This window comes from Trachurus trachurus (assembly GCF_905171665.1).
Source record: "Trachurus trachurus genome assembly, chromosome: 7".
NCBI classification, from domain to species: domain Eukaryota; kingdom Metazoa; phylum Chordata; class Actinopteri; order Carangiformes; family Carangidae; genus Trachurus; species Trachurus trachurus.
This window is the reverse complement of record NC_139901.1, coordinates 25,771,191-25,798,786: the sequence shown is the minus strand read 5'-3', so window position 1 is coordinate 25,798,786 and position 27,596 is coordinate 25,771,191. Positions and strand designations below refer to the sequence as shown.

The 27,596-nt window shown below is 40.1% G+C and overlaps 2 protein-coding genes across 2 annotated transcripts; both read left to right on the top strand.

Annotated features, from left to right (window-relative positions):
- The first annotated feature begins 2,275 nt into the window (after window positions 1-2,275).
- Window positions 2,276-8,423, top strand: ogfr (opioid growth factor receptor). Its single transcript, XM_083976055.1, has 7 exons — window positions 2,276-2,592; window positions 3,188-3,253; window positions 3,584-3,665; window positions 3,759-3,837; window positions 5,433-5,499; window positions 6,975-7,123; window positions 7,214-8,423. Exons 1-7 carry the CDS (start codon window positions 2,467-2,469, stop codon window positions 8,328-8,330), a joined length of 1,686 nt encoding a protein of 561 aa, XP_083832181.1. The 5' UTR covers window positions 2,276-2,466; the 3' UTR covers window positions 8,331-8,423.
- Window positions 8,424-11,787: 3,364 nt separating this feature from the next.
- On the top strand, window positions 11,788-25,912 carry col9a3 (collagen, type IX, alpha 3). Its single transcript, XM_083976054.1, has 32 exons — window positions 11,788-11,921; window positions 12,817-12,885; window positions 14,337-14,372; window positions 14,752-14,823; window positions 14,978-15,031; window positions 16,907-16,942; window positions 17,213-17,236; window positions 17,471-17,524; window positions 18,140-18,193; window positions 18,363-18,404; window positions 18,509-18,565; window positions 18,693-18,746; window positions 18,872-18,925; window positions 19,028-19,081; window positions 19,195-19,248; window positions 19,373-19,426; window positions 19,511-19,564; window positions 19,654-19,707; window positions 19,823-19,876; window positions 20,138-20,182; window positions 20,279-20,332; window positions 20,451-20,504; window positions 21,271-21,324; window positions 21,425-21,496; window positions 22,155-22,190; window positions 22,461-22,505; window positions 22,917-22,949; window positions 24,065-24,211; window positions 24,318-24,372; window positions 24,466-24,648; window positions 24,892-24,969; window positions 25,273-25,912. Exons 1-32 carry the CDS (start codon window positions 11,856-11,858, stop codon window positions 25,455-25,457), a joined length of 2,037 nt encoding a protein of 678 aa, XP_083832180.1. The 5' UTR covers window positions 11,788-11,855; the 3' UTR covers window positions 25,458-25,912.
- Window positions 25,913-27,596: the final 1,684 nt, after the last annotated feature.

The window sequence follows — 27,596 nt, the reverse complement described above, 5'->3', positions numbered from 1 at the left end:
TGACCCTTGACTCCACCCACCTAGTCTCTGCAGGAATAAACTACATGAAGCAGGATACTCACATAAAAAAAGGTAGAGTAGATTAGATTTATTGTGAAAGCCTCAACAAACACATCCAGTCCGGGTTTACATAATGGCTATAATCTGTATGTCTATTATCAAATCGTTCCATCTGTATTGATCTCACTGAGAATACAGCAATAGGGAATCCATTTCATGAAGCAGAGGCACTAAATAGCAACAGCAAATACTGGATGCCTGCAGAGCCCTCTGGTTTCCACAGTAACTGGGACCAAAAATAGAAACCCACACCAGCGGCCATTCAACACTGAATCCCCTGTGATAATACACTATTCTATTTATACCTTCTGATGGTGAAGATGCATAAATGCATCTGTCAGGTTACTGTCAAAAGACGGACATCATGGTCCAATTATATGTTCACACCTCCACATCCTTTTTTGTGCTGCGGGTTCTTATGATATAATAACTATTCAGTGTGATGCAGTTATAATGACAATTAGACACCAAGGATGATTTAAGGGCACACTTGGTCAGAAAAGGGTGTGAAAATATTACAGATACTATATAACCATGCATGGACTACTGAACAAGTCTCATTGATACAGGCACAGAAACCCACAAGGAGCCTCTGAATTAAGGGATTTGTTGACATTTGCTGTTAGAAAGTCAATCAAACAATAGGCCCAAAACAGCCACAAAGACATGCAAAATGAGTACAAAGAGATGTAAACAACTAAAGGTGATTAGAAAAAAAGGTACAAAGAGGTACAAAACCATCATGAAGAGATGCAAATTGTTTGGGACTTGACACAAAATTAGTGCAGAGAGATGCAGGATGACCAAAATGTGACATGAAATGGGTAAAAATAGACACAAAATGAACAAAGACAAGACATCAAATGAGTATGACTGTACAAAAATGACTACAAAGACATGCAAAACAACTATTGAGATACAAAACTATGTGTGGCACGTGGGTGTTGCACTGCTGTAAGAAGGGATGGGGGACCATCATATCTCAGAATGTGTTCATCAAGTGGAGCCATATAAGTCCATGAGGTCAGTTTTAGTTAATGCAAATGTAAGACCTGGTAAAGCTGTTCAGTGCTTGATTCACACAGGAATAGGCTCTTAAAAAGTTTGGTGATCATTTCAAACAAAAATTCAATGACATCACTTTAGATTTTGATTTGATTTCACTATTTCTGTCATTTTATAGACAAAAGTACAAGTTGATTAATAGATAGTGTTGGTTGTAGTTTTGATCAGAGCCTGCGACATGTTAGAATATAATTTTGGAGCATTTCTTTGTTGGTTTTGTCTTTTTCTCTTTGTTTATGTGCTTTCATGTTTTTTTTTGTTTTCATTATCAAAAGCACATGGCATTTGCACAAAACAAACATAACAGATAGCCTACTGAAATCCCAACATGCATCACCTCGGCTATTAATGCAGAAGTTCCCTGCAGGGTTTTGCCTGAGAACTGAGTAAGAGTGAACAATGAGAGAAGAAGAAGAGTGTTTCTCTCACATACTGTGTATCTAAGTATCTCTATACAAAAGTGTGTGGACCTGTGCTGCAAGGTAGCTCATATAAGGCGGTTCCTGTATTACCTTACATGGCATCATTCATTTTCAATTTGGCAGATTATTAGTTATCTGCACTATCACAGTCTGGCTGTAGCCTTTTGTTAAGTAACAGTCAAGTGAAAGAGTTTTCCTGTACTTAAGATAGGCTGCCTGACTCATATCAGCTGGTTTGCAGTTTTTATCACCACCAACACCAACACTACTAGTGTGCCGCCTTCAAATGTCTCGGGAAATTCAAGTATTCACTCGAAAGCACATTAATAACACATCAACGGGTGCCAAATAACCTTGTAATGTTGTCAGATTGATCTGATTGCACCTACCAGGAGAGGGCGTTTAGACCAAAAAGGGATAAATACCTTCCTGAGGACAACTAGTGATGTATTTTTTTTTTTTTAGCCTAATCCATCTTAATGTGAATCCTGTGAGGCAGCAGCTCTATATATAGTAGGCTACATGTATAGGATGTCATACTCCGAAGTATAAATGACGCCAAACGCTATGTTTTAAATTCATTTTCCAATTAAAGTAAAGGCAAATCGCAAATGTGTGTCAAGTGGCGTGAAGTTGGATTAACGCAATTTACCGGGGGTCCGTGAAGGCAGCACAGCAGCAGCAGCAGCAGCAGCAGCACTGCAGCCGCCAACGGTGCTGCTGTGCTGTCTGACGATGGTAGACTGCAAAGACGGATGGTCAGGGCCGTCGTCCCCGTCCAAACTAAACTAAACATGCTGGTCTAACCTGATCCATGTACCGTTTGCAGAGCTTAAACCGGCGTCAAACGTTTTACTTATATTTAGCAAATACGATATAAACTGTGTCTATAATAATAATAATTATTATTATTATAATAATGGAGGACGACTGTGTTTGTGAGTACGACTCGACCTGGGACACAGAGAGTGATGGAGACGACCCGGCTGGAGAGAGCCAAACCCGGCGGTCAAGTCAAGACAAAAACAAATCCAGTTGGACTTTAGTACGTGATTTCATTGATACTCACCAGCCAGAACCGTAACTCACCTTGCAGCTGTCATGGCGTTTGATTGTGTTTGACTTGTGACTCGCTGCTGGTCCACCCTGCCAGGCGTTTGGTTTGTATTATTGGCCAAGACTGGAAAGCTAATGTTAGCTTAGCGGCTGACTGACTGACTGCTGCAGGCTGGCTAACTAGCCTAGCTGAGCCAGTAGCCACTTAGCTTAGCTCACTTGTTAGGGTTTTCTTTTTTTTTTAATCGCTGGATAAATGTTTATATTTTTTTTATGTAGGGCTACGTACACCGATATCTATCCACATGTTGTATTATTATTTTTTAAGTTATAATTGTGACATATTTGTGGGAGTGTGAGGGATTGATTAGCTTGGCCTTAAATATGTCAATTTGCATTTACACCTTATGCTAGGTTTTTTAAAATGTTATTTTCACAGACGTTACATGTTGTAGCTTCATTGCTAATTTAAAAAAAACAACACACACACAACTTGTCATCGATTAAGGTGCATTTACTCATCGGGGATACACACACAAATGATGTAGTTATATATATTTTTTTACTTTCACTTTTACTTGCAGTGGCATCATACGCCCAGAAACATGAGGGCAGCAAAGGACATGCAGAACTACAGGAGAGGATATCCAGTGAGTAACAGAGACAAGATACTGCACATAACATCCTCTATCTATCTATCTATCTATCTATCTATCTATCTATCTATGATATCGTGTTTTTCTTGATAACTGCTCCCTTAAATTAACTGCTTACTTATTTAACTGTGTATTCATTTTAGTATAATATGATCATGTATGCTATTCTGGGGCTTGACTTCTAACTAACTAAAATGAATGTGTTGAACAAATGAATAATGGTACTGTAGGTGCAAAACTGAATTGCCCTTCGGAATGAATAAAGTTGTATTCAATTCAATTCGGTATCAAATGGAGAGCGTTTGTTTTTTTGTTGTTTTACAGAACCTTACAGATGATGAGTGTGCAGAGGACAAAATGAATAATTTGCAGTTCTATCTCAATAAATATCCCTCTGCTCCTGATGGTAACCTATTTGAATATTCTTACACGGTATTTACACTGGTTACTAATGTCCTGTGTGAAATTAACGTCTACTTTTTTTTCTCATTGGGAACAGATGTCTACATCGAGTCGTTTCTTAAGGAATGGAAAAATGACTACAAAAGACTGGAGAGGGTTCACTCCTACATCCAGTGGTATGTATTGTTCAGTATGTTTTGTCTGTGTCCAATCTGAATCAATGTCATCTCATTTTGGGATCCCAATGACCTTGCAGTTTGAGGCCTGATATAAAACTGAGACGTAAGTAGAGTTGAGATGAGCTGGTGCCATTAGTGTGTGCCAATTACCAGAACATGAACTCAGTCCCAAATCCAAACAACATGATAAATTTAAACGGATTTGTATGCATTTTACAAAATCTTGATAAATTAATGTTTTTTTTTAGAGTGCTGTTGAATATAACATACAATGCTATGCACAATGAAGAAAAAGGAGACAAGTAAACTTTATTGTGGACTGTGGTGAAGCAGCTCAGGTGACACCTCATAGAAAAACAAATTACATTTTTGTGAAGTTAAATTCTCAATGTTATGCAGAATATACTACCAGGATTAATATATTGAACACTATATATTTAAAGCAGATATCAGTGGAATGTTTTTGTTAATATAAGTCCTAAATAGTCCTATTTTCCGTCAGCAATCACTTACATGAAGTATTTCAGCCTAAACACGAGTCTCTCCGTCACTCTGCTCTGCTGTAACCCGAGGAGAAAATTTTCCTTGTGGGATACAAGTGTTATCCAATGAGGAGAGAGAACGGCATGAAGGGCTGTGTGTGCAGCCAAGGGATGCGCGTGAATGTGGTGACGTAGCACGAGGACCAATTGATGCCTGACAAGGGCGGGGGCTGCTAACTCATGGTGCGTTCAAAGAAACTCGTACTTTGTGTTTTTCCTTCCTGTGAAGTCATACCAGTTCGATCTGGTACGAGTTCACGGGTCGGAAGTTACGAGTGGCCGTTATAGGGAACTTTCACAGACAACAGGATGGTAAAAACACGAGCTACGGGTTACCTGGAACGCTACCAAGTCGTAGTTGTGACTTGAAGCTGTAACTTACGGTTTCAAAAGCCTGCCTTGAACGCAGCATTAGCCGAAACGGCCGTGAAGCTGATATCTGCTTTAATATATTATGGAACTAGGACTCTAACAACACTCAAAACTGGTATGTATTGCTAATGTGTATCACACCTAGGCACTTTTAGTCATATCAAACATAACATCGAGCATGTTCCTCCACTGTTAACTTAAGTTCACGGTCTTTGTTCAGAATGAAATGAGCTCAGTAAAAATATGTCATTCCTCTGGATGATTTGCTTGACAGTGTATTAACAAAATGTTGAAATGATTCTCCAAAAACTGTAATTGCATACGTTAAGGGACCTGTTTTCTAGCCGAGAGTTGTCTAGTCTTTCCTGTCACTGACTTGATCTTGCCAGAAGACAAATTGTGAGTTAATTGGCACATAATTCAGTGATATCCAGGGGTTTCATCCTGTTCCAGTGTTCAGTTTAGTGGTTATAATGTTTCTGTCATTTGCGGATTCACAGGGCTTCAGAGTTGCATGTGATGTTTTACAGGGATTATGCACCAAGAAAATATTTAACATTTTAGCAGTTGAACGGTTTCAGGAGCAGCTGACGCCATCATCATTAAATTAGAATAGTGATTCATTAGATGTTAATTGCTTTTGTGTTGTTTCTCTTCTGTATCCTCTGCCATTGTCAGGTTGTTTCCACTGCGAGAACCGGGGGTTAATTACATGGCTTCAGAACTCACCAAGAAGGAGATTGAGGTAAGAGGGAACAACAGGTTCTCGAAATAAATGCTCAGCCAAACGGTTTATTCTGCAGAATCTGACTCTCGGCTGTGACTTGCAATTTCTAGCACAACAGAAAGCAGCACAACAAATGTATTTGGCCCATTACGTTGATTCTGCAAAGTCATATCTGATGAGCACAAAGTCAGAATCAAATGTCATCCAATGAGCGTCTGTGAATTTCAAATTTCAGCTACCACAGTTGAAGTTAAACACCACCACAACACGTATGCGCTTAAGATACTTGCACATTTTTTTTGCCTGTCATCCCTCTTCTCTATTCACTTGTTTCCTGTCAGCTTTCTGCTGTTTCCCCAAAAAATACTGCAGAACCTACATATCTGGCAAAAATGTTTTAACAAAAACCCTCCTGTATATTAGTTACGTCACATTTTTGTTGAGTTGAGCGTAACATCTGAAAAAATGAATCAAATTAGAAGATTTCTTGCCATCAGCAGCAGAAGGACACTGGTTTTCAACTCATCAGTCCCTTTACTCCCTCTCACAGAATCTCCCAAATGTTTATTGTAAGACTGAAGTCATCACTGTAAAGTCTGAACCTGTGTTTACCAAAAAGCCTTGTAAGTTGAAATGGTCTCGTAAATGATTGCAGATTAACAAGTGCCTCTCTTTGACCCGTGGGAGACTAACAGCATTTTAAAAAGCTCCAGAGCTTGAGGGAGGAAACAAAAGCTGCATGATTTGTTGTCTCGTTTTTAAGTCTATAGTTATATCATAGATGCTAATGTTTTAACTGATACTTATGAGCAAGCGAGTATAGATTAGAAAATGACAATAACTTGCTGCTTGATTTGTTTATTCACTTTTTCTTCTTGTCTTACAAATTACCTTCTTATTCAGATGATACTTACCTTATGTTCAATTTTCTAGTTCCATATCTTCTCCTCTTTTTTTAAAAATGTGGTTGTACAGAAATGATGACTGAATGATAATCACAATACAGCAGACCATATTCATGAAACTTATATGAATCATCACTGCTTCAGTTTAGACTGAATGTTAGTTAATATCTATCCATCTCAAGAAGGAACTAAATTAAAGTTTTCTTTTTTACACCCATCACCCAGTAACATGGAGCATTGAAGCTGGAAAGCTTTGGGTCATTTGCTGCACATAAAGCAACATTTTAAACATTTAAACACCTTCAAATAAAACATGATCCCTTCTACACTTATGCTTCATAATGGATGTTTTAATACACAGCACAGCTCACAGACAGTTCAACAACCAAAGTTTTTTTAAAGGGTTTTCAGCTTTACTTTGAGCACCAGAGTCGACCGACAATAAGAAAACTCTTGCAACTGCTGCTTTGGGAAACAGCATATTGAATTTCCATTTGCATTTTACTTGGATGTTTTGAGCCATCTTATTGTCAGTATGCAATCTTGAAAGCATATTAATATATTTTCTCCACTGTATCTGTTCCTTAGGCCTTTAAGAAGAATGAGGACGCCAAAAAGAGACTAGTTGAATCCTATGAACTAATGTTGGGCTTCTATGGCATCCGATTGGTCAACAAAGAGACGGGTGAAGTGAAACGTGCAGAAAATTGGAAGGAGCGCTTTGGCAACCTAGAACGGTAAATACTAAATACCATTACCAAAGCATCTTCAGACGTATGTACTTATTACAGTTGTAATATCAGCTTCGACTGTGTGATCTCTTGTAGGAATATGCACAACAACCTGCGCATCACTCGCATCCTGAAGAGCCTCGGGGAGCTGGGATTTGAGCACTATCAGGCCCCACTCGTGCGCTTCTTTCTGGAAGAGACTCTGGTCAAGAAGACCCTCAGCAGTGTGAAACGCAGCGTGCTTGACTATTTCTTGTTCGCGGTGCTGGACAAGCAGAAACGTCAGGATCTCGTGCGCTTCGCCTACCTTCACTTTGAGCCAAAGGATAAGTTCGTGTGGTGTCCCAGAAAGATTCAGAAACAATTCAGGAAGGCCGAGAAAAGAGCTGATACCATTGGGAACGGAGATGGAAAAGATGAAGTTTATTCACGGGGTAAAAGTAAAGATGGAGAAGCAGTTGTGCCACAAAAAGAGGACGGATTGGATAATGGCACAAAGACTCAGAAAGGAACTGATAAAACAGCAAATAAAGACAAAAACAAACTGTCAGAGGCATCGCCCGAGTCAAAACCAGAGGCTGAGACTGTTGGTAATGGGAACGCAGAGGCTGAGCCTAAAAATGAAATTTTAGGGAATGGGAACGACTCTACAGACGATGTTGATGACATGGATCAATCACCTAGTCACGACACTTCGGCGGCAAAACCTGAGCCCAGCGTGGACAGTGACCACAAAATTACCACCAACTCAAAGGATAAGGAGCCAGACAACTGTATGCAAACAGATGGGGATATAGACACTGAGAAACCGCCGAAGAAGAAGAGAGAGGATAACAAGGAGCTGCCAAGCAACGGCTCGGCTTTGGACTCAGCCAGTGGGCAGATGGAGGAAAAAACTGGTGCTAATAAAGCCGCTGGTCAAACGAGCCCGTCGGCACAAACACCCCATAAGACCTCAAAACACTCCCCCTCTCTTTCTTCAGGGAGGGAGGAAAAAATCCCAAGGACTGATTTTAATCAAGCGCTAGATAAAAAGGAAGATGAAGAAGAAGAAGAAGGGGAACAAGACATGTCGCAGGAGAATGTGTCAGCAACAAATGGGTCACTCACGAGCACCGACAAACCTGTGGATGAACAGATGAATGGGAAAGAGTTGGAGGATATCGATATGGCAAACTCCTCAAGCTCAGACCAAAATGTGGAAAATTCATGAATAAAACTGGACGATTGGAGGAAAAACATGGATTTGATCTTAAATAAAACTGGATATAGGGACAGAATATGACTTTTAAAAGACTTTCTCGGCCTTATTTCTACTATATTTGATGTTTAGATATCGATTCTTTTCACTTTGAAGGAGTATATGATTAATTCACCAAATGTTGGACTGGATGTGACTCAGCTTTCAGCGATAAGGCTGGTGATGATATTCTACCTTTTTTGTTTGTTTGTTTGTTTCAGAAAATCCTATGAAATTACCAAAGGCGCGGGCCTCTTATTACTTTCACTTTCTAACTTGGTCCCATTTGTTCCTATGAAGTTTAAAACAGATAAAGAATATTTAGTTGAATTTTTAACATCTGGTTTCACAAGTGTTACTCAAACAGGACTCGACAGTAGTTACAGCAGCAGCAGCAGCAGCATGGTGTATGTGACAAACTCCATGTTTGTTTGTTTGAATGAATGAAGGATCTTGTCACGCAGTGCAACTCTGATGACAGTTGAAGACGGGACAGAAGAATGAGCTATAATTTGTGAGTGGGATGAATTCAGTGTTGGTTTTGGTCTTTTCATGGGATTTCTTGACAAGAAGAAAAATATACAATGTTACTGGACTCATCCTTTTCAAAGTAGTGAAGACTAAGACTGTCAGCAACTGATATAAGATATCTACAGAAAACATAAAGCACTATTATTAATGTTTGTCAACAAAATGATTTCTGCCTTTTTAACACCCTAATACTGTCACAAATGAAGTTTTTTTATATTTTAATTTGCACTGAAAAATGATTAATTGGAAGAGCTTTTCCCCTCTGAGCTGTTTATTTTCTTCTCTTTTTACGTAAGTAAAAACTACTTGTGTACTAGTTTGTGTCTCTGCTGGACCCTGCTGTTCATGGATTTAAGACTGAATGTCTCTTAAATTATGTTTCAATAATGTTGCACATCTGTGTGGTTTCATGCAGATTTGGGAAATAGGCTTTTGAACAACTGCCAAAAATGAGATGGGACTGATTGATTGTACGATACTATGTCTTCTCGGCAGAACTGATTAATCTCTGGCTATAATTTAAAGTCCGCTGTAAATTAATTTGAGATGGGTGCAGACTGAATATTTACAAACCAGGTTGGTTTGTATTGATGCATCTTTCTATATTTGCACTTCATTTTGAATATTAATTGTTGAAGTTATGGTATTTACATAATGAAATGGTAATAATAACTTTACAAAAGTGCTGAATTCTTTATATATGTTACTTTTTTTCCCAAGTAAATACCTGGCTGTTGACAAAGCAGAATAAAGTTATACTATTTTCTGAGGCGTTTATGACATTAATCTGTTTAGTCAAAGTCTTGAGTGCTGTTTCGATGTATTAAATTTGCAGTTCTCAGGAAAAACACTGTCGGCTTTTGCTCCAGAAATATTGGTCTTTTTCTTTTTTCAGCGAACAGACTGAGCTGCAGAGAAGTGGTATGACTCATGAGAAGAGAGATGTTGAAGAGAGATATTGATGCTACACAGCTTGTTCAGACCTCAGGATCAGTATAGAGTCGAGGGTGTGAATAAGGACAGTGGGAAAAAATACACAGTTTATTATTGCATTGTCCATGCCAGTCTCTATCTTTAGATCCACCCACATTATTATAAAGAAAATACTAAACACATTTTGCTGAGTTATTCTAAGTTTAGATCCCAGAGTGTGTTTCAGCTTAATGACGGAGGATGTGGATAAGTTGTTCTCTACGTGTCCAAACTGAGGCTTCATGTTTTCAGGTTGTTACTTTCAGTTAGGTCAAAAGGTCAACATCACTGTAATGACACCAAGGGTTGGTTTTTTTTTGACAATAACTTGGAAGAATTTGCTCTGTTAGAGAAAATTTAACACAAGATAAAATGACAAAGTGATAACATTTTATATCTAAAATAACCTCCTAAGCTACGACTCAGTAACTGAGCAGGAGATCGTGATCATTTTCCACAAATGTTGGATCTTTAACCTGTGACACTAATGTTGGTTGGAGACTTGGAGCTGTGGTAACTGTATGTGTGTGAATCATGTGTGAGTCTGGGCAAACATGCTGCTGAAGTAGGATTAATATCACTGCATTAATGTGGCAAAATGTTATTGAACTGATTTATTTAAAGTGTTTAACTCAATTTGTTTCACTTATTTTAATCATGTTAATTTGATTTAATGTAATATAATGTAGTATAATATATATATACATATAAACAAAAAGTTAGGGATATTCAACTTTTGGATTTGACCTTCTCTAACCCCTTGAATACACAACTGTTCAGTGTTTCAGTACTTATAACATAACATGCTGTTCTCTTAACAAGGTGATTAACCACAAAGATCACAATAATAAGTGTCTAATTCATGAATACAGTTTGTATTTAAACAGTCCCCTTCATGTTCACATGTTGACATCCTGAGACCAAGACGACACCCAACAATCCATCAACGGCACCTGGACCATGTCGAGGCTTCAGACGATGGGATGTTGTCAGAGGGAAGTGTCCACTGAGCTCAGAGTGTCACAGAGTGTCATCGGCAGGTTGAAGAGAGACAGAGAGAGACTGGAAGAGTCACAGAAAGGCAGAGAAGTGGACGTCCTTAGGTCACATAACTTATTGACAGGTTGACATTTTTTGTTGTGATATACCACCACTGTAGTTAGCTTTTGTTTTGTTTCCATACTTATACACATGCCCTATTTCATGATATAATGCCAATGTAGCATGAACGTTTTACATTTTCCATAAATTTCCCCCGAAAGCTTTATCCCTAACTTCAGTAGTCAGTAATGTGGGTCAGTTAGTGTATTGTAGTGTATAACATTGAACCTGATGCTATATATTTAAGGTTAAACTAGTCTCTGCAGCGTTTGGAGGATCTGAGTAAAATAACCCTGGTGATGCCACATTTGCTGTCTGGTTTGTAAATTTAACACCAGATGGGGTTTAATTAAAATATGCTGTTGGATTATGGGAAATGTATTTGGCAGCATACAGTGTCTTTTGGGGGGCTCTTGATTTTTCTAATGTTCCCCTTTAATTGGATGTAGCTATAAGCTAGGCCTACATAATGGACAGTTTCTACTTGCAGACATGAGGATCTGTGCTGCAGGTCAGCCTGTTATTGGCCAAATGACCAGCCCCTGCATATTTTAACTTTTTTTTTTTTTTTTTTTTTAGCTCGGCCTACTTTCTTCCTGTCTCTCCCTGGTCTCTCTCCTCTTCTGCCTGCCTACCTTTACCCAGTCCCACTCCTCCTCACCCCCCTCACCCCTGTGCACAGCGCGCTGCACTGAGTTCAGCCCCTTCGGCTGGAGACTCGGGTTTATCTGGAACCAAAGAGAAGCCATTCAGGAGCTGTGCGCCGTCCAGTGAAGCAAGGCTCCGTCGCGGACGCTGGGGGGGAGTGAGTGAGTGAGAGAGGACCGGGAACCGGGGATTTGACCTTTTTCCACATTTAACTCGGGTTTGTGAGCGCGAGCGGGGGGAGAAGCCATGGCGGTGGTCTCCGCTCTTTGGGTGCTCTTACTGTGCCAGCTTTTGACATCATCCTCAGCCCAGGTAAGGGGTGACCGAGAGCCGCCTGCGTGTTTTCTCTGGAATAACTCAAAACGTTCACTTGTTGCATCAAGTTTCTGTGTCCTGCGGATCCACCTGTTGATATTATAGGTTTTCTCTTGTGTTGTTGATGCTACTGATGATGATGGTGGTGGTGATGATGAGGAGGACAGTTGCTCTCAAAGCTGCTTCAGGCCTGAGCTGCAGCATCTTTACCTTAAAACCTAATGCTGTGTGTTTCTGTACAGTCAAATGCTTCAGGTGCAATATAATAAGGTGTTCATACAGTAGGCTGCATGTAGCCTGTCCAGGTCTGCAGGCCTGTCTCTGCTCCGTCAGATCAGTGTAATTGTCTGCAGGTGGCTGTGCTTTTCGCACCACTTGATGAAGTCGGGGTTATGTTTTCTCTGAACCTGAGGAATGCGCGGATTGGAGATCAGTGCCACAACCACACAATGCCACCTCTGTTCATTCAGGCTCCCTGACTGAGCTCCACGCTGGAGCTCATTCACAGAGCCCTCAGTGAAATGAGTTTATTTTGTTTTAATCATCCGTGAACTACTGATTTATTTATGTTTTTGTAGGAATCTAGTTTAGCCTTCCTCTGTTGTGAGAAGGAAGATTGAAAGCATCTTTCTGAATCATAGTTTTCATGTTGTGTTGCACCTGCATCAATCAATGTGGCCTATATGTTTATTTTATTATATCTTTGATTAGATTGAATCATTACACTTCATCTTGTTCCGAGATAATGATTTTCACTGTATTGATGTAATATATCACTTCCTGTTTCATCTCAGATCTTCTTATTGACGTAGCTGCGTCAAATGAAGTGAAGATGCTTTAGAAGTTACAAGGAGAGAAATGATGAATGATTTTGATAAATGTTGTGTTGCAGAGGCCGGGCCCCAGAGGACCTCCTGGGGTGGAGGGACCCCCAGGACCAGCGGGAAGGGATGGCACTGACGTGAGTTGACCAGATCTCAGGAGTGCCTTTTCCTTAAGCTACTGTGCCCTTCTCTTTTTTTTCCCTGTGTAACATGACAGTCAACCAACTGCAGAAAGTAGATAAGGCAAATGTCAGCTTCTTTCTCTCTTTATTACTGGAAATAAACTGATTTCCTCTCCGTCTCAAAGAGATTGTCAAATCGCAGGTCAAGGTTACCAAAAATTGGAAAAATGCTTTTAAATTTGCACCACAGACGCTGTGTCAGTGGCTTTATATCTTTACCTCTCTTTTTTAGGAAGTCTGACCCAGTAATCTTTGGTAGAAAGTGTTTTCTTTGTGCAAAAATGTGGCTAAAATTGGTCTCGATGTTAGTTTTTATCACACTGACTCCTCCCACAGCCACGCCTACTAATATCAAATCATATTCATGGGTGTCAGGGAGGCAGGGTTTAGGTGTGGATCTACTGTATGGACCTCTGTGAGTGGAAATCCGTCTGATTAATTATCCTTTCCTACTACATTATATCAACAATATGGATTACCTGGCTGTCACCTATTTATTCTTTAGTTGGTCACACACAACATACAACAAGTCAGATGTTGTGATTTCTATTATTGTATCTTGTCAATAAATGTGGACAATTCAAGAACAGTCCACTGAGATTTAAGATCTTTTAACTGAGAATGTTTTTGCCTGCATGTAGGATGTGATATTATGGTAGAAAAACAACACTGTGTCACATTATTTGTACAAGTTAAAGGAGGAAATTGGATTAAGGGTAAACCAAGTAAAAAAAAAAAAAAAAACTCTAGTAACATGATCACAAACTTTGGAAATATTTTTTCAACCATTAATAGTTAAATCTTTATTTTTGTCGAACTTTTCTGCTGTTCCTCAAAAAGTTTTGAGATTTTATTTCCATGTCAGAAAATCCCAGTGTGTTTTTTTTTAGCTGTTGATATTTCTGTGACTCCTTCTAGGTTTAGGCACACAGAGGGTCCATTCATACATTCCCCAACCCAGTGAGACCATCTAGAGTTTCACCTCACACCTCCTCCTTGTACCTTCAGCCCCCCACCTCCCTGTTCAAACCAAACTGAGGCTTTTATCATGTGACCAGTCCACACCGGGTCAGTGTAGAAGTGTTTGCTCTTCCCCAGTCGCTGCAGAAGCTAAACACTGAAGCTCCAGACCAGAGAGTCTCACAACTTGAGTCTTAATATACCTGTTGTTGGGTGTTACACTAAAGTTATTGATGAATCTTAGGCAGGAAACAGGAAGTCTGACTGTACAGAGCAGGGACAGGACACTGGACGTCTTTTGGCGTGTGTGCTGGTGGAATTTAAAAGGATTAATTTGTATAATCTCAGATTAATCTGGTGGTGCTCGAGTACAACTAATGAACTCTGAAAATGAATGAAAGGAATGTTTTTGCCTGTGATTTTTATTTGTTCTTTATCATCAACAGGGAAAACCTGGACCTGCTGGCCTGGCAGGGAAAGCAGTAAGTTTTCCAACAAGTCAAGTCAATCTTATGTTGGGACTGTGTAAAAGTCACTAGGCTAGTATGGCTGCAAAAAAGCAAACACGATATCATATATGGATGTATTATATTACTTGGAATGATAAGAGAATAAAAGACTATTCCCTGCTGTCCCAAAAAGATCACAATACCCATCCCCTCTTGTGATCCCTGCCCTCCTTGTAATACTTTTTACACAGTTCCTTATTTTGCCTACAGCATTTTTAATCAATTATATCCTCTGTTCTTAGAGTCTTGATTAGGATTAAGAATAACTTCTGAATAAAAAACTGTAATGATAATGAAAAGGTCAAAAGGTCAATTTCTTGTGCACTCTTTCATAAGTCTCTGTCTATGTTAGGGTCCCAAAGGGAAAGCAGGAATACCAGGATCAGCAGGAAAACCAGGTCTGCCAGGACTTCCAGGGGTTGATGTAAGTGGACAACAAACACACACGCGCGTGCAAACAGATATTTCTGTGCCATGAATCGATGCCCAAACCCAGTGAAGCTTCTGGAGTGATTACTGTCAAATGTTCAAAAACAGCAGCACCGATGTTCAGTTGGATGATGTACTTTGTTTTTCAGGGTTTGACAGGTCCTGATGGTCCCTCTGGGAAGGACGGACCCGCTGGGGAAGCAGTAAGTGTGTTTTCAGTCTTGTGATCTCTGTGGGATGAGGAGGATCCACTTTACAGATGCAGCCAGTTGAGTTTTTTTTTTTTTTTTTTCTTCAACCTCTCTACTTCAAACCACTCCACATTAATCGTTTTTGTGAGTGTGTGACACACTCACAAAAACACATAAACATGTATCCAAACTCATCCTTGCTGTGACTGGTTACTGCGGCCACTGTTTTCCCCTGTCTACCTGGATTTGTCAAGGCGGCTCAGCCTCTTGGTGGGAATATTTTTAATGAGGGATCAGAATCGGATTTATTTCTGCTGCTTCCCTAATCCGGCCCGGAATGCACACTGTTTCCCACCAACCTGCGAGACTGTCGGGGATGATGATCCGTTGCCGTGATGCTGAGGGAAACAGGTGTTATCCTCCGAGAGATACAAGAGTTACAATACGTGTGACACCAAACTGCGGCTGTATCCTATGATCAGACGGGAAAGGCTTTGATTTTCCACATAAAATATAAGATATGAGGGGGAATAAATACTCCGGGACCTCCGCTGTGAGGCTGCAAAGTCACTGTCAGGACACATAAACGCCCCCAGCGATTCAACTAATTAGCCAACCTAATGAGGAAGCTTGCGTCAACCAGTGTCCCTAATTACTCAGATTACTACAGTGTTATGGCTGGTTCGTAGTGCTGAGGAGTCGTGCAAAGACGAAACAGGAGGAGGCTGGAGGAGTCTGAGGAGGATAATCCAGTATGTGACAGTAAAGCAGATATACAGTAACAAGCTAATGCATATACACACAAATATGTTGTTTTTTCCCCCCATATTTTTAGGTATATTTTTTTAATATCGTTTAATAACTTGTTTGTGGTGCAACACAGTTTGCACACTGAGGAATGCAGTAAATAAGTGTAACATGGAAGTGTCAGGCCTGTTTATTTGGACTCTTTTGCCCTTTCACCTCTAACACAACACAAATACAGCTGTGAGGGGCAAACAAAGGGTTTCAGGAGGAGGAAGGAGCACACTGCAGTTAGGAAGCAGAGAAGAAAGAAAACCGCTGTTTGATCATTTATGTGTGGGACAACTTTTTATTTTACTGACGGCAATGATGATAGATGGAGTCTGTAAACAAACTGAAGTTAGTGAGGGAAAAGAAGATGTTTTATTGTGTTCTCCACATTAACAATGACAACAACATGAATGATTTTCTATAATTGATTTGGATAAATCATCAATATCAATCACAGTAACTTTTCTCTGACAGTGTTTTTTTTATTACTATTAGTTAAAGAATTGAGCTACAGCTGAAAAGTCACTACATACAACTTTTGTCTCTTTGTAGCACACAGTTATTAAATCGTCATTAATTATGAATTGATTCATAAATATGTCTGTCAGTCATTAATCGTGCCAAACAAAGCTTTAAATACCAAGTGTATTTTCAATACAGATTCCCACAAGTGACACACGTTTTTAATCAAAGTGAAGAAATTAATAGGGGACAAAATAATAAGCATATACAGCAGCAACACTTCCTGTCTCTTGTTGTGTCTCACTAGAATGTGACCACACAAATTCACAAACAAAACCCTTTGAGTAACCATCCTTAAAATAACCACTGGTGGCAAATATACTGGCTTTATGCAATCTATCTGCAAAATGCAAAAGCATAGAGCTTGTCATTTTTGTGCATACCTCCTGAAAGTTACTTGTAAGTGACCACAGAATATTAGATAACATTGTTGTGACAAGACTATAATCTCTTCACCGTCTTGCTTTTATTTGTTTCTTTATTACCAATCGTCAAAGGATTAATGTGTAGCCTACGTCTGTTTTGCACTGTTGAAATGCTGACTGGGATATTTTTGTTTGTTCTCTTTAGGGTGAAGCCGGACCTCCTGGGCCACCTGGATCTCCTGTAAGTACCCCTGCATACTATATATAGTTCCATATAGAAAAACATTTAGATACCATCCCTTCATGTATGGCATCAATGGCCTAAAAACACTCATTCCTATGTCCAATATATACCACCATATTACATGTTTACATAAAGACAATGAGGCAGAATCGCATGCTTACTTTGAGAATGCAGAATTACATCACATGGTGCATATTAATGTTGTGAGAAAATTGAATCATCTCTTGTGTGTTTGTGACTTAATTTGCCTTCCTGTGTCTTCCGTAGGGCAGAGGGAGACCAGGAGCTGCAGTGAGTACACACTACTGCCTTTTTCATGTCATTATCATGTGCAAAAACATGGAGAGTGTGATGGATTTGTATTATTTTTTCCACTTAATTATTGTTTGTTTTCGTCCTGGAATCATATGCTTCACTTGATCATATACATGTTACCGTGCTACTGTGTGTTGTAGCCCAACTTGTGCGCTACATCTACTTAAGTATTCTTATGTCGTGCACACATCCAGTGTCTTTTCTTTCCAGGGACTACCTGGAACCAACGGGCTGCCAGGCGGAGTCGGACCCCTGGGGCCAGTGGTGAGTGTCTCTCTGATCTCCCCAGTTAGACTTCCTGTCATCCTTATTAAGGAGTTTTACCCACTGATTCAGAACGAGATTCCTGTTATATATTCTGTTTTATTCCATCTTTGATTCAGCACCCGCAGAAAACTCTATGAACTCATCATCCAGTTAATTTAATAGGTGAACAGTGGAGTGGACCAAGACTTCTATACAAGCTTCTGTAGCAGAAACAGTGAATTCTCATACAGAGAGAAATTCAGTTATCTTTTGAGTGGTGCGAAATTTCCATACAGTATGTGTAGCCTATAATAGGAAGAGAATGAAAATAACCACTGCAAAGGGAGGACACGTCAGTATGTGGGCAGGCCTGCTGTTATACTGGGTTATGATTGTCCAGTGGTCATACTCTCGATAAGTTATTGTCTGTTTAGAGTTTTAGGAATACAATTGCAGAGGTTGAGGTTGAGATATCCAAACTGAACTGTTAGTCCATAAACACTGGATCCAGCACTTGTCATAATTTCAACAGGATGGATCCACACTGCATGGTCATTGGCCTGTTAGTTACTCAGTTAGACTGAAGGTGTTGGAGATGCCTCTGATTTCCTTGCTCTTCTATCTATTCCCCAGGGTGCTGAAGGTCTTGCAGGACTTCCCGGACCTCCTGGCCCTGATGGACCCCCAGTAAGTGGAGTCATCATTATATACATTGACGACTCAACTAGTGCACCAGTCGTACATTTTTCCATTGCAACCCAGTGAATCTCTTGCTGAACATTTGTGAATTCATCCATCTGGTAAGAAGGGAAGGCACTGATTTCCTGCTGTGTGTTGTCACTCCTTTCTCACTCAGGGTCTTCCTGGTACTCTTCATGATCTCAACGGCGACCTTCTGGTAAGAATTTCAACCATGCACACAGTGAAAGTAGGGTAGTGAACTAAAGCAGTGTCTTCTGTGCAGAGTCCTCAGTGTTTTTTTTGTGTGTCTGCCCTCTGCAGTGTCCCGCAATCTGTCCTCCTGGTCCCCCCGGTCCTCCTGGGATGCCAGGATTCAAGGTAGATATAGTCTGTCTTGTGAATTAAATGCTTCTCAATAAATCATTTGGGAACATATGTAAAACTGATGTCATCTGATGCACACTCCTCTCTGTGTTTCCCCCTCTGTGTATTTTTGCTCCACCAGGGTCACACAGGACATAAAGGAGACAAAGGAGAAGTTGGAAAGAATGGAGAGAAGGTGAGTTTTTTTCTGTGACATGAATATTATGGTCTATTATGGCCTGTTTTTGTTGAGTACAGGTACATGAGTTTCTGTGCTTTGTTATTTTTGATGCTATACTGATGATCCTGTTCTGTCTGTAGGGAGATTCTGGTCCACCTGGCCCTCCAGGTATTCCCGGCACTGTGGGTCTGCAGGTGAGTAACGTAACGATTATTCACCACATCCAAGCAGTATTTGAGGGAGTTTTTTTCTGATTTAGTTTGAAAGTGACCTAATAATGCTTCATAATGTTTCAGGGCCCACGTGGACTGAGAGGTTTACAAGGCCCGATGGGAGCTGTCGGAGACAGGGTAAGGAACTTCATCTTTCCTCCTCTCTTCATCTTCTGACCAATCTCAACACAGACATTTACACTTGTGGTCAATCACTGTTTCTTCAATCAATATCCTCTCTTTTTCCATAGGGCCTGACTGGTTTCAGAGGCAAGCCTGGCGTCGCCGGCATCATCGGAAAGACAGTGAGTCTCTCCTTGTCTGTGACACACTTTAAAACTAAACCAGTGTTTGATACTGGTGTGCAGCGAGAGTAGACGGCTGGTCCCATCAATGAATAGCTGTGTGTGTTTCATCTGATGTCTCCAGGGTGATGCTGGAGAAAAAGGACCACAGGGATTCAGAGGACCCAAAGGAGAAATTGTAAGTTAAAGGACTTGACAGTTGTAATCCTTAGAGGTATAAGCAGTACATATGTAAATGGCACCTTAATGTGTCTCTCAACAGGGTAAAATTGGTCCCAAAGGAGGTCCAGGAGGAGCAGGACCCAAAGGGGAGCCTGTAAGTACATGTCTGAGGAGTTACACCTTTTTAAAATAAAATACGAGGTCGCTAAGAAACATGTTGATCACGTTTGGTGTCTTCTACAGGGTATCCCCGGCAGAGATGGTAAAGATGGAACACCAGGATTGGATGGCGAGAAGGTGCGTTTCACCCGTTCTTCCTGTGTGATTGAGGTTTTGCTTCATGTAGATGTGATCAACATCTACTGCCTTGACGAGGCTGATGTCACAGTCACAGTGTTGTTCGTGTTGACAGGGTGATGCCGGGCGCCATGGAGTCGTTGGAGAGAAAGGACCAAACGGCCTTCCTGTAAGTACTGTGAAGTCAACCTGGGTGTTTCCTGTCTGATTGATAATAAAGGACATTAGTTAAATCTCATTATGTTGATTCTCTTGGTATCATTCTGCACAAACTCAGTCCTAATCACTGTTTGTGATCGTTGGTGTGTTCAGCTCCTGAAAGGCAAACCCAAATTAGTATGATTAGACTGTATATCTTCTAAGGGAATAGCCTTTAATATGCCTCCTGCCTTAAACAGATGAGGTGACTGTCATGTATCATCTGTTCCAGGGTCTACAAGGAAAGGCTGGCACAAAGGGATCCAAAGGAGGAGTTGTGAGTATAACAACTATCTGGAAAAAGACTTAGAAATTGGAGTTAAAGTGAGGATTGTGAAGAACAACTATTATGTTCTGTCTCTTTTTACACCAGGGTGATCCAGGGAAGCCTGGAGAGACGGGACCCTCTGGAGAGCCAGGTATTCCTGTATGTATCTGATGGGCTTTTGGGGGATATTACTGGGTTACAGGCTCTCTGACATTTACCCACATGAAACCTGTGGTCGCTAAACTTGTCTGCATCATCTTTCCTCCTCTTCCTTCAGGGTGACATCGGTATCCCAGGAGAGAGGGGGATAGCAGGACCCAGAGGAGTGGCTGTGAGTTCATGGTTACACTGTAAACTATATGCTTGTGTCCGTTATCAAATTGCTGCACTGCTTGTATAGCTATAAAAACTTCCAAAGCATCTATTAGAGGACATTTAAAAATAATCTTTGCCCCATTTACGATCCAGTTTATGGGACTTTCTTCTGCACAGATGGCCATCTGTAACCAGCTTACAGAATTTAGACTCAGTCTCTAATATACAGTGCTAATAACCAGTCTGGATATTTGAGTGTATAATGACTGAAAAAGAAAAGAAATTAATATAAAGTGCCCATTTACTTTAAAGACCACAATGCATAGCGGCATCCAGCATGAATATGAGATCAAACTGGAATAGAGGGATAATAAACTACTGCCCTTCAAAGTTAATGATATTCTGCTATAGAGGCATTGAGAGTATTGCTGCCGATTCTGTGGCTCGCTGAGGTGGAGTTAGGAGAAATGGGGGGCCGCTGATGAGAGCAGATTCTCATAAAGGAGGAATTCATAAACAGAGAGGTCCTTGTTTCTCACATCAGCGCCTGCAGCGAGGAAAAAGGATGAAGCATCGTAGGAATTAACATAGTTATATCGCACTGTGCTCTGCATAATGAATCACACCTCACACAACCATCACGTACTTTTAGCCTTTGTTTTTTTTCTCTCAAATCTTCTCAAGAAAAAACAACTTGTCCAGCAGTGATACCTCATTAACATCCAGTTTTAGTATTATATGTGTTTATTAATAGAAGACTTGACAATGTCTCTGTCCATTAGGGAGGTATTGGACCAGTGGGTCGGCCAGGACCCCAGGGAGTGAAAGGCTTCCAGGTCAGTTGCATGAAATCAATGAGAATAATCCGTTTTTTTTATCTCTTTAATTATTATTATTTTAAGTTCATTCACTGACTGTGTGGGTTGTGTGCTGCAGGGGGTAAAAGGAGGATTGGGGGATCCAGGTCTTCCAGGTCCAACAGGAATCCGTGGAGAGTTTGGTGACAGGGTGAGTTTGATGTGTGTGATAATATGATATATGTCCCATTATGTTTTAAAGCCACCCTGTGTAACCCATAATACACCTCAAGATAGCAACTCATTTGTTTTCCTATCATAAGAAGAATGCAGTCTCTCGATGGTTAATAATGCATCTATGTTATTTTCCCAAGAATAATGTATAATACCATTCGCATTCAAGCTCCTAGAGTCTGTTTTAGGTTCTAAAATATCTTATTTTGTCTGACAAGATATTATTAGACAATAAATAGATAGCCAGAATCGACTAATAGTTGCAGATCTAATACATTATGGAAATAAACAACAACAAAAAGGTCACTCCTTAAGATACAAGGCCTTATCTGCACAGACACACAGCAGAGATCTGTGACTGTATACAGCTGTCTTCATAGGAGGGACTGTATGTCAATAACCAGGTCGTCCCTCCTCAGCCACTGGCATGAGCTCAAACTGCGGCCAGGAGAGAGCTCAAAACACAAAGCGGCCTCCTGTTCAGAATCTGAAGTTAGAACAAAGCCCGTCTTTATACCAGCCCCGGTTCCCCTGAAAACAGCCCACCTCACTTCCCTTCATCCCCCCATCCCACAGCCGGCCTTCCACAAACCTCTCTCCATGGCTCTTATTCATCCTCTTCCTCTCTCCTATAGGGTCCAGTTGGAGCTTCTGGAGCTAAAGGAGACATGGTAAATATTTCTGGGTCAAAGGTCACACAGGTCAAAAACCTAAATATGGCCTCCATTGACTGACCGGTGACAGTTTCCACTCACTACTTTGAAAGTATCTTAGATGCTGTTTGATAAATCAGCCCATGTGTTTGCTTTTCTTAGTGATGATGATACTCAAACTGTTTTATTTGCTCAACAGAGAATTACTATAATATTTTCAGCCCTGAATAAAAAAAACACACACACTTCAACAAAACTGGGGTTATGTATCTTCTCTTGTTTCTTTAGGGTGTGGCAGGAAGTGATGGTTTACCAGGAGAGAACGGAGAGCCTGTAAGTTTTGTCTTTCTCTTTGTATTTTATTTTATTTCCTCTGTCATATTTTGTTGTAAAGTTAATTTGGCACCCTGCTGCCTGACCGCTGCTTGTTTAAAGTCTTTGATTATAAAATTATTTGACATGTTTATAAAGCACTTCATGATCTGGCACCAGCCCGTAGCTCTTAGTTATTCTGATGTGCAGGATAAAAACACACAGTCTGACACCGGCTGAAAAGTGCTGATGTCTTTTGATGAGAACGTTTTTTTTCAGCCACTGGTTAAATCTCACTTAATCATTCATTATTTTGATGATACTGAATATTGAAGAACCTTAAATTGCACTAACCTGTATAAAATGTGGCATATGAATCGATGATTGAGTTGTTTATTGATGACTTCTACGATATGTTTTATGTTTTTCCAGGGTCCCTTTGGGCCAGTTGGACAAAAAGGACAGGTGCGTCTTGTCACTGTTTTTTAATTCACATGTTTGTCGTGTCCTCTCACACTTTTTTCATTCACAGAGTCTCACATGAACCTTTTACATCCAAACCAGTTTAACCCATCTTTGATCAGTGTTTCCCAGTGTGTTTTTGTAATCTGATATGAGTCACAGCTCTGCAAGATGCACTCAAATACAATCTCACTGACACTGAACAGTTTCAACTATTTCCTATCTATGACTTTTAACTATTTCAACCATTCAATCCTTTACTTTTAGGTAAACATGTACAAACAATTTCAATGGTTTATCAATTTATTGAGCTTATTCACCACTTATCAATCACCGCGTGCTGATCATTTTGTTTATACATGAGTTCAAGCCTACTATTTCAAGTTTTTTCATATAACCTTAAGTTAACCATGTTTACTATTTATCCATTAGTTTAATTATGTAGCTATCGATCAGGTGCAATCACTGACCCAATATGAGCTCTATTTGTTTCTTTCTTCTTCTAGTTTCAAGTTCAACTGCAGAAACACTCCCAGAGGTGTAGGTAGCCCTGCAGCACCAGAAGTCTGTCTATGGACACACAACACAGTTAGATGATGTGTGTGGGTGTAATTAGCAGCACAAGTTGGTCCTGACTCCCTCTGTCTGTGCTCCCTCTCTGAACATTAAGAGCTGGTGTCTTGCTCTGAGCTGTTGCCCACTTGTCAGAGTCATTGCACATGATTCAGCCTCACATTCCAGGTTTAATAGGATTAATTAGAGATAGGTATTGCTGCTTTAGCTTTATTGGCCTGTTTGCTGCTATTGCCACAAGGGAGAGACGAGTCACATTAAGCTGCAGCACAATTTATGTAACTAGAGACATGCTAATGATGAGACTCACTCTCTTAGTCTCATTTACTGTTTGCTGTGCTCGTCGGAGTAATTATCAAGCAACAAGCTGCCATACGAATCCGCCCCCGCGTTGTCTCAACAGACCCAGTTTGCTCCTTGGTTGGTGTTTAGTCAGTGATCAAATCAGACGCTTATGGATGTTTTTAGCTCCAGTTTGAGATTGATTTTTATAATTTTTGCAGAATATAATGAGTTATTTAATGGGCAATTCTTGTTGATTACAGGCCGGGAAACGGGGTGAACTGGGACCTAAGGGTGTCACAGGCCCACAGGGAGAGCTTGGTGCAAGAGGCCTCCCAGGAAAACAAGGGCTAATGGGCTTCCAGGGGGAGCAGGGTTTGCCTGGAATTGCAGGAAAGACAGGTGTACCTGTGAGTGATTTTTTTCTTCTGCTTCTGACTGGTGGCAGCATATTAAATGTTAATGTTTCCTAATAAACTTCATGAATGAGGTTACACTTTTTAAATATCTCTTCAGGGTAAACTGACAAGTGAACAGCACATCAGAGAGCTGTGTGGATCAATGATTGATGGTGAGAGACCTGAATTAACCTCTGTTCATAATTCATTGCAGTGTTGAATAAAAGAGAAGCTGGAGATTCACCTGCTTGTGTTGTGTCTTGTAGATCAGATTGCACAGCTGGCTGCTAACCTGCGAAGGCCCCTGACCCCTGGTATGGTGGGCCGCCCGGGCCCTGCCGGTCCTCCAGGAAAGCCAGGTGTTGTCGGCTCTATTGGGCACCCAGGCTCCCGTGGAGCACCAGGGTACAGAGGGCTGCCAGGAGAGCTTGGAGACCCTGGTCCCAGAGGTATGGAAAACACAAATCAGTGTCACAACAAATCTGTCTGATCAGGGGCATCGAATGCAATCAACAATTAACAACCAATAAAATTTCAATGTCATAAGGCACTGTAAAAAATGTCAAACAAACTAAAGAAATGTTAAAAAATATTGTGTAAAAACCATGAAATCCAATAATTATCAGTTTTATAATGACAGTTTTCCACACATTTACTTTTAACCACTAAATAAATATTTGTTTTCACACCAGGTGATGTTGGTGAAGCAGGTGATAAGGGACCCACTGGCAAAGCCATTGACGGGCCAACTGGAGACCAAGGATACCAAGGTATGTGGCAAATATAGACATAATTAATAAGATTATCAAAAGCTGCATGCCATTTAGATGTGCCAGTTCCAGGGGAGGCCAACACATGAGTGATTTACTGGCACAAATTGGAGGGGAGCCATTATTAGTGTTATTAATTACACCTGTGACCATGTGAAAATGGGTCAATCGTGGCATAATTTGTCATATTAACGTCAGCATGAAATCAACCTTCACAGATTTTCCTTCAACATGGTTTAATTTCATGCCAAACCCAATTGTCAGATACATAGTGTAATTAAAATACTAAAATACTTCCCACAGGTCTCCCAGGTGTAGCTGGAGTTGTCAAGGATGGCCGTGATGGATCTCCTGGAGATCCAGGTGAGTCTGGAGAGTCAGGCAGGGTAGGTAGGACTGGGCACCAGGGACCTCCGGGTATCTGTGACACAACGGCCTGCCAGGGAGCATCAGTCGCTGGGAAATCATCCAACCCCAAAAACCATTAATCATGACTTCCCCAACACCACCATCCAACCCGAGGAGGAAGGGTGAAAAGTGAGGGAACGAAGGAATGAAAGAAGAGAGCGATCACAACAATGTCCTCTTTATTTAAATACATGTATCACAAGATGGGAAGAGTAACATCAACAACAGATGTGATATTTTGAGAGGAATAAAGGAACATCCAAGGAGTGACATGAATAACAGAGCAACTGAGAGACAAAAACATCATGATGACATCCAAAAATAAAGTGGACAGAGACATGGAAGAGTCAAAGAGAACAACTGCATTGCTCTAAATACTATCACATAACAAGACTTGACTTACAAACAACTGGAAAATGAATGATGAGTCCTTTTTGTGTAAAAAAAAACTTTGTACATGTTGTTTCCATGCCCTTTACTTTGGTTAACATCCTACTGGCAGACGACACTAAAAACAACAGTGACTGTCTCTGAAGTGAATGTGCATGTATCATGGCCCATGAGTGTAAATCACAGGTGTTACCTCAGCACACAAGCTTACAGTGTAAAATATGGAGATAGATGCCAGAGGCAAAGCAACCTCTGTCAAGGAGCTGTGTATGTGTTGTAAAAGGAATAAAAACAAATACCCAGGTGCCCAGACATTGTGTAGATTAATGCAAAAAATTTTAACTTTTGATAGTCTTTTTTTTTACAGCTTGTTTTTTTTTTTTTTTTTTAATTACATGTGAAGCTGATTCTCTAGATTTGAGAATCAAAAATGAAATAAAACTTGTGGATGCATAAATCAGACATTGTAAAATAAGTTTAAGATTCTTAGGAAAGCAAAGCAAAAAAAAAATCTCTTTTTTTTTTCAATCTGCATTGACCACATCCACTATGTACTACCAGTGCTGTAACTATTAAATATACATGACTTTAAATACTATTTATTATTTGTGGGTGACTGTTGTATGTACAGTAAGATGCTACAGCGACATGTTGTAAGAAAGAACAAATAAAGCCACTTTTCAGTAAAACATTACTCTTTTCTACATATCAAATGAACAGTCTTTACTTCAGAAAAATATGCTTAACACCATGAAAGTTAAATAAACTCCATTAATTCACAAGGCAGCAACACTTATTTCCATGAAAAATGTGAAAACATTTTTAACATATTATGAACAAGTTTAACACGGGTAAACAATTTTTAAAAAATCAACTAGATAAAATTTTAATCAGGTGTAAAAACTAATCCCATAAAATTAGGATGAGCCAAATCAATGATAGTGAAAAGCTGAAAACTACTCTTCAGAATCGTATCTTGTGTTTCTAAAGGGAAACAGTGCCACCTGTTGATGACTTATTTTTTAACCAATGCTGGCTCTCTTTCACACATATCAGTATTTGAATAGTTGACATCGCAATTTAAACACTAGACTGGCAATTCAGATCATTTTTGGGCATTACATGGTATGGGACTAAAAGTGTTCTATATCATTTTAATGTAGTCAGAAGCAGAACCCCTCTCAAAAGGAGACTTTGTCATTTAAGATCTAACAACACAACCAGTTCTCATGGGACAAACTCATCTTATTTAAATGTACTGGAGATTTAGATGTGTATGGGTATGGGTATGTGTGAGTGTGTTTATTATTGTTCTACCGCAAGAGAAGTGCTCAGTGTCTTGTCCATCTCCCGGTGAACTTGGTTCTTGTCCAAAGAAGGACAGGACTTCTGTCCCTTCTCATTGATGAATGCCGTCTGAAACTCCTGTAAAAGAGGAGAATATTAGATTATTGTGGTTAATTACATAATTGTTGAGTTCTAGCCTGCTGGTGGTGCTGCGCACTGTTAGTCTAATGTGGTTGGATAAATGAGGGCTTGTTTTAATTTGCTGCCATGAATTTTTCAGGATATGCAAATCAATTGAAAACTGCAAAACTAGACGATCCATCACAGTAAAATGATGAAGTCTATTTGATTTTATTCTGAGAAATTAAGAGGAATTTGATTTGTGGTCTCTAAATAAGAAAAGTCATAAGAAATCTGCTGCAGTTCTATAACTCAACAAGAGAAAATGTAATAAAGCTTCCATCCTCCAGGCCCCGGTTTCAAGTCTTGAATGATTTAGTTGCAGGATTATCAACCCAAAATGTTTAACTCAACTACTCAGC

What these genes read in the sequence shown, in the direction of transcription:
- ogfr (XM_083976055.1), top strand. Translation starts at nt 2,467, where the DNA reads ATGGAGGACGACTGTGTTTGTGAGTACGACTCGACCTGGGACACAGAG. An exon ending in ATATCCCTCTGCTCCTGATG is followed by an intron (nt 3,666 to 3,758) that starts GTAACCTATTTG and finishes CATTGGGAACAG; the next exon opens with ATGTCTACATCGAGTCGTTT. An exon ending in CGCTTTGGCAACCTAGAACG is followed by an intron (nt 7,124 to 7,213) that starts GTAAATACTAAA and finishes GATCTCTTGTAG; the next exon opens with GAATATGCACAACAACCTGC.
- col9a3 (XM_083976054.1), top strand. Translation starts at nt 11,856, where the DNA reads ATGGCGGTGGTCTCCGCTCTTTGGGTGCTCTTACTGTGCCAGCTTTTG. An exon ending in CAGGACTTCCAGGGGTTGAT is followed by an intron (nt 14,824 to 14,977) that starts GTAAGTGGACAA and finishes TTTGTTTTTCAG; the next exon opens with GGTTTGACAGGTCCTGATGG. An exon ending in ATCTCAACGGCGACCTTCTG is followed by an intron (nt 18,405 to 18,508) that starts GTAAGAATTTCA and finishes TGCCCTCTGCAG; the next exon opens with TGTCCCGCAATCTGTCCTCC.